Genomic DNA, 13,180 nt, shown 5'->3' with positions numbered 1-13,180 from the left:
ATTAATTTAAGTTCTAAGTTGTGATTTCCAAAAGGTATAAATTTCATTGCATAGCACTTCTATATCTAAACCTCCAAAAGTATGTATGTTATATCATTAACTTCCACTGCACTTTATTAAGCTATTTTTAATAAAGGACATTTTTAAGTTGCAAAGATACCATATAATTGTTTGTGTCTGTCTCTGCTTCTGTTGATTATGCTTGTGTTGTGTTGCGCTAAGTAGTCTCCACTAAAAAGGAAATCCATTTTTTTATATTATGAAAATATATATAGTATATTGTAAATATATAGCTCTCTTGCTGTGAGGGGGAAGATTAAGTTCTCATTTACTATATTATTAATTATATGTATACACATATATCACATATATTATTATATTACTCTATATATTGTTTTAATAATATTGATAATGTTCACAGCTCAAGAGAAAATAATATAATAGGCCTTAATTTAAAAGAATAAGATATTTTTCATTTAAACAAGGGGTCATCAGTCACACCCACAATACTAAGTTGCGGAATTGGTTGGCTACGGCTAAAAGTGATTGATACTGACATTAAGGCCTATTGGATGGCTTACAAAGCTATGCAAGGCTTATTTGGTGAACAGCTGTGCGGCTGATTGTGGCTGTAACTGCTGCTAGCGAGCTATAAAAAACGACCTAAAGGACCCATGGTTTTAAATTGGATTTTTTTGAGGGATTTCTGTATGCTCTACACCTAAATTTTAACATAAATAAAATATTTAAGACATAAAGTGATATATCTATCTTAAAAGAGGTATACCTACTTTGATATACCTAACTCTTCTAAGGTTCTGCTTGATGTATCTACACCGTTTTAGACGTCATGATACAAATTAATGTTATAATATATCTTTATCAATCAAATAGCAAGAAAACACATAAAGAGCAAATTACAGTCGTCATATCATATTAACCATGTAGGAACTATTTAGAACATTATGGTTGTTAAGAAAGAGTTTTATTCTGTGAAATTGTTCGACTAGAACACAGTAATAGTGTCTGACTGATTATGACGTAACAAAAAAAATTAGCCAATGAGAGGCCACTATAAATTTTACCATTGGTCAATAACGGCCTCTCATTGGCTATTTTTTTTTGTTACGTCATAATCAGTCAGACACTATTACTGTGTTCGTTCGACTATAGTATAGTTCATACAAACAAGGATGACAACATCCATGAAAGCGCAGCTCCAAAATCAGACGGTAGCTCAAATGAACAATAACATTTGTAGAGTGTCATAACTTAATGAGCAGAAAATCAATTCATAATTCTAAACAAAATATTGTATAGTTTTTTTTTTGCAAAATGCAGGACACTGTTCAAAGACGTAATGACATTTTTAGGACTTGATTGTAGAAATGGTTTGCTTTATGAAATAGTAGGTAATGTGCAGAGTAACTGTGGTATTTGCCTGGTGAAGTTGAGCAATCTTGGAAAACTAAAAGGAACCAAAAGGCTAGACACTTATCATAAGAACCAAGAGCCTGACAAGAATAATAAAGAAATTACAATAAGTTTGCATAACAGCATTATTTTTATTATTTTTTTACATGAGGCAATCGCACTTGGTATTCTTTCATTTTAGGATTAACCAACAACACATATTTCGTTATGAAATACATTTCTTTCGCTTTGGATGGCATTGACTTTTTGTTTTAAACTTATTGCTTAATGTTTACCTTATTACTTTTTATCTCCTTTTTTATGACCATATTTGATCTTGTTTTTATATATAGTCATACTCGATTTTAATATTAATACTTTAATATGAAGTGTATAATTAAATTAAAATTCTTTTTTATTTGACATTGATCCAATTTTTTATTTCACAAAGTTGTTATCTCAATAAAAATGTTTTATATCAGCCGATTTTTTATCAATAATTTCTTTTACAGGCAATTATTGTTTTCTAACTGATAAGATAAGGAATTGATGGCAAAATCCATATTTTTACCTCTGGTCTTATTTTACTAAACCTCTCTTATTAAACATTAAAAAAATTTAATACTTTATTTATTTTTAGCATTTAAGGCAGGAATTTTTTTTAAAAAATATCTTACTTTTGTACTACAAAGTTACCATTTATATTTTAATGCTAAGAACGGTAGCAAAAGACTAGAAAGAATTTTTTTCTGAGGTGAAATATTCTGAAATATGTGGAATAATTTTCTAAATGTATGGGGGGGGGGGGGAGTAGGAAATATTACTGACAGAAAAAGAAATTTAACCGAATTATTTTGTAATGAGGAAAGATTAAATTATGCTTCAGTGTTGTTTGCACAGCGGGGATATCAACATTCATTAGTCCAGAGAATCTGTTTCGTCATGGCCAGAGCTGTCACAGTAGATCCAGCTTTTAAGGTATTCAAGCAAATATAATTTGATTTTGCTCTTTCCCTTCCCCTTAGGGCGCCTAGAGGCCCCTCGGGGCGTAACTATTTACTAGTGCTTTAACACGCTGATTGTGTTCTATAAACTTTTACTGAAGGTTGTATCCTATAAATAAATGACGGGGATTTTTCAATGATTATCTTTATTCTTAACACTTCATAAACGTAAAATCCTCTAAATCATATTTGCTATCAAACTGTAACGTAACTCAATCAAAATTATAACTACAAAATCAACATTCAAAAACTAGAAGCTGCGCTACTCACGGATATTACTTAACCTTCTTAATAGAGATTTATGCCTTTGTTCACGATTTATAGGTTTAATTCAATGTTCAATTTATTTATTTACTTCTTTTGGCAAATAGCGCTGCTATTCTATAATTCGCGTTGTTTGCCCGTTATTTGGAAAAAATCTTATTTTTTCTTGGCTGCTAGAGGTGTATACGGTTTTCCAAAAATATTTTGCGGACTAATGAACATATTCTCTACAACTTTCATGGTCTGTTGGTCTGCATGTAATGATCTATAGAGTACTAAATAAAAGAATTATGTGTGTTTTTTTTCTCTGTCGTTTTAAAATATATTATTTAGAAATATTCTTCTCTACAAAAACTCTACAACATTTTCGCACTTGGTTCGCGACAGATTGCCAGAAACGCTGATAAATCTAAATTCTATTCGCAAAAATTTTTATTGTCTCTGCTGTTTTCACAGACAGACTGCTGAATATCTTTTTTTTGGTGTGCAACTGATCACTAAGCTTTACAACTCTCTATGTCCGTCTGTATGTCGTGCTGTGTGTAAGATGGATATTCAATTTAGAAACTATAATTTTCTAAGTTGCTAACAATGATTTAAATTTCGATATCCATCACCGCATTTGCTCTTTAACTAAATTTTTCCTTTCATATGAATGGTTGTTTCTTTACTTTTATAATTATGAGCTTCGATAGTTATGGATGTTGTAATCCTTGTTATTTAATATTTTATGATATTGTTTTTTTATAATTTTATTAATGATATTTAACTTGGCATGATCAGTAAGGCTTCTTAAAATTCCAAAATGTTTTTAAACAATACGAGAGTCTAAATCTAAAACCCGACCCCTCGGAAAGTTAAATGGTTCGAATCTTGACAAAAACCGTGTCTTATCTAAAGATGTAAAAAATTCTACCTTCTACTCCTATGTTAGACATCAATAGTAAGAATAGGAGGAAAGCCTTGGGCCAAAAACAGAGGCAATTTATCACCATGCAGGGTTGAGTCCTCTTGACAAAGGTCATGCAAACAAAGAGTTGTTTGTTTGTCTATTATAGTAGGTGGAGGTGTTTTTATGAAAAAAAACTGTTTTGCCAAATTGAATAAAACTTTGTATATTTTAGAACATAACAACCGGGTACGCTGGTTTCCATATCTGGAGAGTGGAAGATTTTCAGCTCAATATTGTACCCAGGTAAACTTTAATAGTTGTGCAGCTAAACATATTTTTCTAAAGTTGAGAGACGTCGTCTGATATTGAAGACAGCAATAATTTCCAATCATTTATTGATATAGTTGCAGACTTTTCATTCATCTTTTTGGACTAAGGTTGCCTAAATTATCCTAAAACCACCCTAAGACAGAGCAAGCTTTCCTTTGATAAACACACACAGACAGACATACACAGATACACAGACAGATATCCTTTTACTTTATCATAAGGATTTACTTCTATAACATTAAAAGTAAAGAAATAGTTGCAACTATAAAGATTTAAAACTTTTAAGATGAAATAATGAAATTTCATTTATTACTTCTTTAGTCAACGTGTAACAATATTTTAGTTAGCCCCCTTCTTAATAAAGTTGTCATATTTTTTAAATTTTGTTAGGGAATCATGGGGACGATTTTACTCTGGAGACTGCTACATTGTTTTCTCCTCAGCTCCATATGGAGAATCAGGAGGTACCAACGTAAAGGTAGGAAATAAGCCTGGCAGAATGGAGCAGCACATTCATTTCTGGCTTGGAGAGGAAGCTACTCAGGATGAGGCGGCTGTGGCTGCCTTCAAAACTGTCGAGCTGGATGAATTCCTCGGTGGCACTCCCATTCAACATCGGGAGGTGCAGGGTCAGGAATCCATGAGATTCAAGGCTTATTTCAAGTCTGGACTGAGGTATATGACCGGTGGCGTTGGCTCAGGTTTCAGCCATTATGTCCCTGATCTGTCACCAAAGTTGTTTCAAGTCAAAGGCAGAAGAGACCCAATCTTAAGACAGCTGAAAACATTGAGCTGGGCAGAGATGAACCCTGGAGATTCCTACATTGTTGACGTTCCTGAAGAAAAACTAATCTTTGTCTGGCAGGGAAAACAGTCAAACAGATTTGAAAAGCTGAAGGCTGCAACATGTGCTCAGAAGTTTAAGAGTGAATATGGAACAACTGAACATGAAGTTGTTATTCTTGTAGATGGCCAGGAAGATGATGGAAGTGAAGAAGCACAAATTTTTATTGAAACTCTGCCATTGGCTAACAAAGGAAGCATGCAGGAATCATCCACCATCCCTGATGAGAACGATTCCCAGAGTCGTGGACAAGTGAAACTGTACAGATGCTCAGATTCTGAAGGTAAACTGATTCTAAATGAAGTAAAAGATGGTCCCCTTTTCCAAAATGATCTCAACTCAGATGATACTTTCTTGATTGACAATGGAAGTTATGGTATCTGGGTTTGGATAGGCAAAAATGCAAGTGAAGAGGAAAGAAGAGAAGCAATGAGAAATGCCCAAGGATTTATCAAGGCTAGAAATTTAAAAACTGGAACACCTGTAACTAGAGTTATTGATGGAGGAGAACCTTTAGAATTCAAAACTTTGTTCCAATCCTGGAGAGACAAAGATGACACCAAGACATTCAAGCGCCAAACATCTGGATCTACAATTGGTAATGGAGTAGCAAGAACTGTTCAAACTAAGTTTGATGCCAAAACCCTGCATGAAAACCCCAAAGTTGCTGCAACAAACCGTATGGTTGATGATGGAACAGGTGCCAAGGAGGTTTTCAGGGTTGAAATGTTTGACTTGATTAACCTCCCAGATGAAGATCATGGCATCTTTTTCTCTGGCGACTGCTATGTTGTTCTGTACGCCTATCATGATGGTAGCAAGGATAACTATATTATCTACTATTGGATTGGTGAAAACTCCAGTCAGGACGAGCAAGGAGCTGCTGCACTCAGAACAATCGAGTTGGACCAGCGCCTGGGAGGGAATCCAGTTCAGGTGAGAGTTGTCCAGGGTAAGGAACCTCAACATTTTCTTGCCATGTTTGATGGACAGATGACTGTTTTCAGCGGAGGCAAGGCTTCAGCATTTGATGGAGAAAATGGACATGACCGGGGAATACCAAACAAATACATGTTACAGGTTAGAGGCACTAATAAATTTTCTACAAGAGCCAGAGAACAAGAGTTCCGAGCTGCTTCACTCAACACAAATGATTGCTTTGTCATAGTAAATGACAGAGATGTAGTTGTGTGGTTTGGAAAGAGTTCAACAGGAGATGAAAGAGATATGGCTAAACAGTTGGCACTCATAAAAAATTCAGATCCTTTAATTGTTGTCGAGGGCCAGGAGAAAAACAGCTTTTGGGAGATGCTTGGTGGCAAGGAAAATTACTTTTCTGAGAAGGTAGCAAGAGAGGAGGAAATTAATGGAGAGCCAAGATTATTTCATGTTTCTAATGCATCAGGAAACATCAGAGTTGATGAAATCGTTGAGTTCACCCAACAGGATTTACTAGACGAAGATATAATGCTGTTAGACTCGACCCATTCTATTTTTGTTTGGGTTGGTTACCTTTCTAACAGAACTGAGAGAACACAAGCCATTACAATAGCCAAGGAATACCTAGAGACCTGTCCCATACAAAGAGATCCAGATACCCCTATAATTATCATCAAGCAGGGAAGAGAACCTATAGATTTTATTGGTTACTTTGGATTCTGGGATGAAACCTTGTGGGCTGACCTGGAGGAACTTTATGGAGAGGCTGCAGAGGAAATAGCCGAGGATGAACCAGTTATTATCAATGGCAACCATATAGAGGAAAGTGTTCATGCTCCAGGATTCCTATCATATGCTGTTCTCAGCAGCTCAGAGTGTCCTGGACCTGATTCTGTGGATCCTGCCAGAAAAGAGGACTACCTGTCTGATGCTGAATTCATCAAAGTTTTTGATATGAACAGAGATGACTTTGAAAGCCTACCTAACTGGAAAAAACAAAATCTTAAAAAGAAGGTCAATTTATTCTAGATTTAAATTATAAAATAAAGAATGTAAATTATGTTATAAATATTTATTAAACTTTGTTGTCAATAATAATTTTGTTGTTTTCTGAGATCTTCTAACATGGCAACCTGTAAAAAAAAACCATTAAATTTGCATTAAGAATAAAATTTGAAATTTAAATTATATCATTTTATTTAATTGTATTTAAGATTAAATGTGAAAAAAAGATAAGAAAATTAATGTAATTCTTTATATTTATAAATTGTGTTTAATGTTTTCAAAGACATCTTATAACTTATTTTATATGATGATGTCATTAAGGTTATCAATGCATTTTCTTACACAAGAAGAAATATAAAACTTATTCTTTACAGCTATACTATGTACTTATAGCTAAAAACACACTTAATGAGTAAGAATTAAAACAATTACGAAAGCGAATCAAATGAGTATTTTTAAGTGTATACACCACTGCACTGTTAAAATTACATATTTAACATATAACTAGGATATTAATTTCGAATATTGTATGTATGATTTGTAGTATATTATCGTCTCTACTCTTTAACCTGTGTATTTTCGTTCATCCGTCCATACGTCACAGCTAAGTTTATTATTCAAACACACACCCGCTTTTCCCATTTACGCTTGCACATACATGTGTGCTTTGTAAATTACTTCTTAATGGTGAGGCTGCTGTCCATGACACTTTAACTTTAGGTAGCACCCAGCAGACAACCAACCTTATTAGTGCACCATATTGGCTGAAATCCCTTACTGTGAATTGTTATGAGTTGCTCCTGTTTTTGGGCGAAAGCACCTGACATACGGCTGCAGTAAACAATATTTATAGTGTTGATAGTGTTGCGCCACTTATGTACGTAGTCATCCTGGTTTCAAAAGAGTAACTTACAGAGACATGAGTGTTGATGGTATTCAATGCCAGACCATGGAGGGGACAAGGTTTATAGCCAGGATCAGGTATAAGGTAGGGTATTTCAGCTTCTATGCGAACAACATTCCCATCACCACATAATCCAAACATTGGAGCCTTTAGATTCTTTAAGCTGAAAACAGAATTATATGATCAATTCTACATATGTATGAATAAATTCAACTAACTTTCAATTAATATAAGATTAACAATATTTGATGGCTTAGAAGCAATTAGGTGTTTATACCTTTAATAAAGTAATTGAAAGCTATTGAAACTCTCAAGCCAAGCTTATTCATAATCAGCATAATCATAATTATTAGTATTGAGTTATATTTACCTTTAACTAGAGCATGTTAGTAGTATGATACTCAACATAATCATGAGTATTAGTATAGAGTTATATTTACCTTTTACTAGAGCATGTTAGTAGTATGATACTCAACATAATCATGATTATTAGTATAGAGGTATATTTACCTTTTACTAGAGCATATCAATAGTATGATACTCAACATAATCATGATTATTAGTATAGAGTTATATTTACCTTTTACTAGAGCATGTTAATAGTATGATACTCAACATAATCATGATTATTAGTATAGAGGTATATTTACCTTTTACTAGAGCATGTTAGTAGTATGATACTCAACATAATCATGATTATTAGTATAGAGTTATATTTACCTTTTACTAGAGCATGTTAATAGTATGATACTCAACATAATTATGATTATTAGTAGAGAGTTATATTTACCTTTTACTAGAGCATGTTAGTAGTATGATATTCAACATAATCATAATTATTAGTTTTGAGTTATATTTACCTTTTACTAGAGCATGTTAGTAGTATGATACTCAACATAATCATGATTATTAGTATAGAGTTATATTTACCTTTTACTAGAGCATGTTAGTAGTATGATACTCAACATAATCATGATTATTAGTATAGAGCTGAGAATAATAACAGATGCCGTTATAAAGAATTCTAGTCTTCGATCATCTGTTTCTCCTCTCACACTAAAAGCAAGAATAATAAGGTCCATAAGTAACCTAGCAAAGACATACTAACCATATTTGAAATATTAAAAGAATAAGATGGAATTTCAAGAAAATTTTATAAAGTTTCGCAGGCACTGGACATTAAGATACATAAGTTTTCCGGAATTTTAAAGTTAGGGGGAGATTTGAAATCTGCATCAAATTTTGAGGATTTTTTTTACAAAATTCGTTTTTACTTTTTTCTATAATTCTTTATCTAACAGCGGAAATGCAATTTAAGTTAATTAATTTTGGCACCTGTGATTGGTGGATTTAAAAAATCTGCGCTCTCATTGGACGGCGTACATCATTCAACCAATTAGAGCGCAGGTAGTTTAAAATCCACCTATCCTATTGGTCAAAATTAATTAACTTAAAATGCTTTTCCGCTTTTAAATAAAGAATTATACAAAAAACGAATTTTATAAAAAAATTCTTAAAATTTGATGCAGATTTCAGATCTCCCCCTAACATTAAAATTCCGGAAAACTTATATATCTTACTGGACATAATGATATGAACTGACAAATTCTTCTTTCAAAAGAATAATTATAAGTTTCTTAGGAAATGATTGGAAACAAAATGGTGATAAATTATCATATGAAAAAGAAATAAACAATTTAAGTTGTAACTTTGGACTTCGCCCATACCCCCAAAGGACTTTGGTCAAAAAGCAGGTGAGGGTGACCCCAACATTTAAAATGTATAATTATATATTGTCACAAAAAAAACGCCAGTGTACTTAATTACTTCCACCACATAACCTTCTCTTTTTTTTATGGATTGGACGTTGGTAGTTTTTACATCCCCCAACAGAATGGTCTGAATCAGACTGGACAGTCGGAAAAGCAAATGGAGGAGTATTTTTTTCCTATGAATAATTCCTGAGAGGGACCCTTAACCTTCATAACCTGGTCCTAATCCTGCGGGGCTAGCCTGTACCAAATATAACATAATCTCACCTAAAGTAATATACAAACACGCTAAAAACTAAATAAATTGAAAATAAGATATTAAGGAGGGGCCGGGTTGTGCTCGACTAGGCCCTTTGAGGAAAACCGCCAGCGAAAATGATGGTACACCCTTCTTTAACTTACCCATTAATATTACTTCTTTCCATTCTAAAGAAATTAAAGCATCCTCTTTATCTAAAAGGATTATATCATCTTCATAAAATGTGCTTTGTACATCTATTAAACTTTTTTATCTGCGATAAGAGATAATAACTTCAGAACTCGGATCTTTTCTTTAAACAAAGTAGTTATGTCCTTCTGTTTCTTTGCCTTTCATAACAGAAAATCATGGAAGGAAAACGAAGAACGGTTTCGTCATATTTTCTCCTATTTCTAGCCCCTGAGGGGCAATCATTAACATTTTCCAAATCTTACCTAACCTAAAATGACCCATCAAAACCTACTGTAAAAATATGACGAAACCTTCGTTTTCTTTCCACATAATCCCAGAATTTTCAATTCCAATTGCCTTTCTTTGCTATTCTTGCTGTCACAATAAGATTTGATAATGTAGATATAAACATTTAAGTTAAATTCGCTATTATGAATGTTGGTATGCTTGTTTTTGAAGACATTTAATACTTGATGTTCAAATATTTGTTTGTGATAGGCTTTGTCAAATCATTTTTTACAAGAACATATATGTCCATAGTTAATGCAGCAATAACACGCCAAAACATAAAGCAGTGGGTTCAACTTTGAAAGCATTGTTAAAAAATAGCATTTTCTTGAAAGTTGATCCAACTTTTAGTAATTATTATTTTATCTTTTAAATCCGTCAATCAGCCTGAAAGGTGTAGTCTTTTTACGGGTTTCAGAAAAAAACGCAGAAGTGACAAACATCGGAGTGGACAAACACAGGAGTGTCTAAAATATTAAGTTAATTAAGTATTTCTATACAAGTATACAAATAAGCCCCACGCAGAGGTTAGGCATTTAAAAACCTGTAAAATGGTTTAAAATAGGTTAGGTTTGGTTAAGTGTCCACTCTTAAGTTTGTCACTCCTGCGTTTGTCGTAGGACCATTTTACGTATATGTCGAGATGCGGTTTTAGGACTTTCAACGTAATGACATACATTATATTTTGAGTAGCTACAAAAAATGCAATATTATATTTATGTATATTAAAGTTGATCATCTTCTTTTCAAATTTTAATATAAAATTTCTTGAAATTTGTGATACATTGTTTCATGACTGATCTTTTATTTCAACTGATATGTGAAATTTTTGAAGAACATTAGACACTTAGCGGATCGAACTTTTTGACAAGCTAAATATTCCAATTATTCTGAGACTTTAAATATCCTAATTTCCTATGTGGTAACAGAATGTCTTTGATGAATCTCTTTATAGTGTCTATAAAAAAGGGGATATATTACAAAAAAAAAACCTTTGGCTAATGTATCCCTTATGACGTCATATTAGAATAGTCCATTATTCTGATATGACGTCATTCAACATTTTTCGACCAAAAGTTTTTGAGTTTGGAATTTTTTGAAGTAAATTTTCCCCCAAAAATATAGTAAAAAGACCCAACCTAAAGAGCAATTCAAATAATCTTATTCGACAAAATGTTAATTTTTCAATAATGTTACTTAACATACAACCTTGTTTTATAAGGTTCTAATAAAAATATTTACTGTTGCGGCTAAGGCTGCAGCTTGTTCTAAAGATTTGAAGCTTGGCTGCAGAATCAGATTTTGACAAAGACTAAATTTAAGTGTTTGATATAAACTGAATTTTAAGATCAAGAAAAAAACAATTTTCTAGATTAACGTATTTTAGTAATCAATTTGGACAGGCTTTTTTTGATAAATCATATTTTGTATATTTACTACTTAAAGTTAAGATTCAGAATTGTTATGGATGACATGATGAATTCCGAGGTTCCTCAACTGTATACTTAAATAATTTGTAAGGCATAGAATTAAAATAACCCGAGAAGTTACCCTTTCGATACATAAATATAAAACGTATAAGTATTATAAGATGACAATAAAGAAATTTTAAAAACTAAATTGTGACTGATTTTTTTAAAATCTTGTTTTTAATTATTGGATTCAGTTTCCTCACTATGACATGTTTGAATCCGTGGGTCCTTAAATGCAAACATATATGTATATTATTTGTAAACAGTTTGAATCAAGAATATTACGTAACTATCCAAATTAATGACAAGGACAATGAACCAGGATTCTGACAAACAATTAAAATTGAAATTTCCCAACAATTCTCTTCCTTCTTTTTCCTACTTCCCTTTAGTTACAGCACAAATTTTCAGCAATGGAATTAATTTGTTGAAACACAGGCCCTGATACAAAGTTTTAAAGAATACTCACTACTACTACTACTACTCAGTTGGTAACGTGTTACTAAAATTTAATTGATTCAAGTATAGATAAAAATATGCATACAAGTATTAGTATTGAAGAAACTTCAAGTGCTTAAATAATTTTGTTTAGTAGTGAAACTATTTTCTAGTATAGCTTCAAATCCTATTAATTTCTGCTCGATCAAAACCGGTCATAAGCCAAAAAAAAACAAGTATCCATTTTGATTTATAGATAATTTTTTACGTAAACGAAATATAAAACATAGAATTACTCCTGCTTTGTTGGCCCTCAGGGCGACCGGACCTTAACAACCGTTTGATAGCGTTCGAGGTCCTACTGGAAGTATGCCATACATCCAACTATTTCAGTAAACAAGAGAGTTGTTTGCGGTTTTGCTTCTTTTCATTATAAAGCAGAGCATTTACTATTTGTAAAGAATGTCTTTGTGAAAATTTTATGTTTAACAAGGATGACAACATCCATAAAAGCGAAGCGCTGCAACGGTAGGACAAACGGACATTAACACTTGTATAGTGTCAGAACTGAATAATCAGAATATAAATGTATAAGAGTCGATGCAAAAATTTGTTGAAAAACTGCTTAACACAGAAACATGGTTATTGACATACTTACATTTTTAGGACTTAATTATAGAGTTGCTTCGCTTATAATATTGTACTTTGTTGTCTCAGGAATCAGTATACAAAAAATCAGATTAATCGAATATCAGAATATAAATGTATAAGAGTCGATGCAAAATTGTAAGTAAATTTGTTGAAAAACTGCTTGATACAGAATAATGTTTATGGACATACTTACATTTTTAGGACTTAATTATAGAGTTGTTTCGCTTACAATATTGTACTTTGTTGTCCCAGGAATCAGTATACAAAAAATCAGATCAATCGGATAATTAGATCATATAAAAATTTGTTGTTAAAGAAGTAAAAAAATCAACAAGTTTAAAATGGACGTACGGATATTTTGGTAATGATTAAAGAGTTGCTACGCTTTCTAAATCGTACCTATCTACTGCAGGAATCACCATGCAAAGTTTGAAATGAATAGGACAATTCTAACATGCCTAAATTAACGAAAAAAGCTATCCGTTACGGACGGACGGGCGTACGGACGGACCGACCCTAATTATAGAAAACCTT

General features: G+C 32.5%; 2 protein-coding genes across 2 annotated transcripts; one reads left to right on the top strand and one right to left on the bottom strand.

Annotated features, from left to right (window-relative positions):
• The first annotated feature begins 2,295 nt into the window (after positions 1–2,295).
• On the top strand, positions 2,296–6,871 carry LOC145315923 (advillin-like). The gene is made up of 3 exons (XM_080156069.1): positions 2,296–2,391; positions 3,806–3,876; positions 4,294–6,871. Exons 1-3 carry the CDS (start codon positions 2,356–2,358, stop codon positions 6,713–6,715), a joined length of 2,529 nt encoding a protein of 842 aa, XP_080012195.1. The 5' UTR covers positions 2,296–2,355; the 3' UTR covers positions 6,716–6,871.
• Positions 6,872–7,538: 667 nt separating this feature from the next.
• On the bottom strand, positions 7,539–9,816 carry LOC145318299 (uncharacterized). The gene is made up of 3 exons (XM_080159609.1): positions 9,770–9,816; positions 8,526–8,651; positions 7,539–7,758 (listed from the first exon to the last, which is right to left on the bottom strand). Exons 1-3 carry the CDS (start codon positions 9,790–9,792, stop codon positions 7,539–7,541), a joined length of 369 nt encoding a protein of 122 aa, XP_080015735.1. The 5' UTR covers positions 9,793–9,816.
• Positions 9,817–13,180: the final 3,364 nt, after the last annotated feature.

Source organism: Acartia tonsa, chromosome 4 (genome assembly GCF_053477335.1).
Source record: "Acartia tonsa isolate MP-2025a chromosome 4, ASM5347733v1, whole genome shotgun sequence".
NCBI lineage: Eukaryota > Metazoa > Arthropoda > Copepoda > Calanoida > Acartiidae > Acartia > Acartia tonsa.
This window is presented reverse-complemented; position numbering and strand designations above follow the sequence as displayed.

What these genes read in the sequence shown, in the direction of transcription:
- LOC145315923 (XM_080156069.1), top strand. Translation starts at nt 2,356, where the DNA reads ATGGCCAGAGCTGTCACAGTAGATCCAGCTTTTAAG. An exon ending in CAGTAGATCCAGCTTTTAAG is followed by an intron (nt 2,392 to 3,805) that starts GTATTCAAGCAA and finishes TGTATATTTTAG; the next exon opens with AACATAACAACCGGGTACGC. An exon ending in CAGCTCAATATTGTACCCAG is followed by an intron (nt 3,877 to 4,293) that starts GTAAACTTTAAT and finishes AAATTTTGTTAG; the next exon opens with GGAATCATGGGGACGATTTT.
- LOC145318299 (XM_080159609.1), bottom strand. Translation starts at nt 9,792, where the DNA reads ATGGAAAGAAGTAATATTAATGG. An exon ending in GAAAGAAGTAATATTAATGG is followed by an intron (nt 8,652 to 9,769) that starts GTAAGTTAAAGA and finishes TCTTGCTTTTAG; the next exon opens with TGTGAGAGGAGAAACAGATG. An exon ending in CTAACATGCTCTAGTAAAAG is followed by an intron (nt 7,759 to 8,525) that starts GTAAATATAACT and finishes TTCTGTTTTCAG; the next exon opens with CTTAAAGAATCTAAAGGCTC.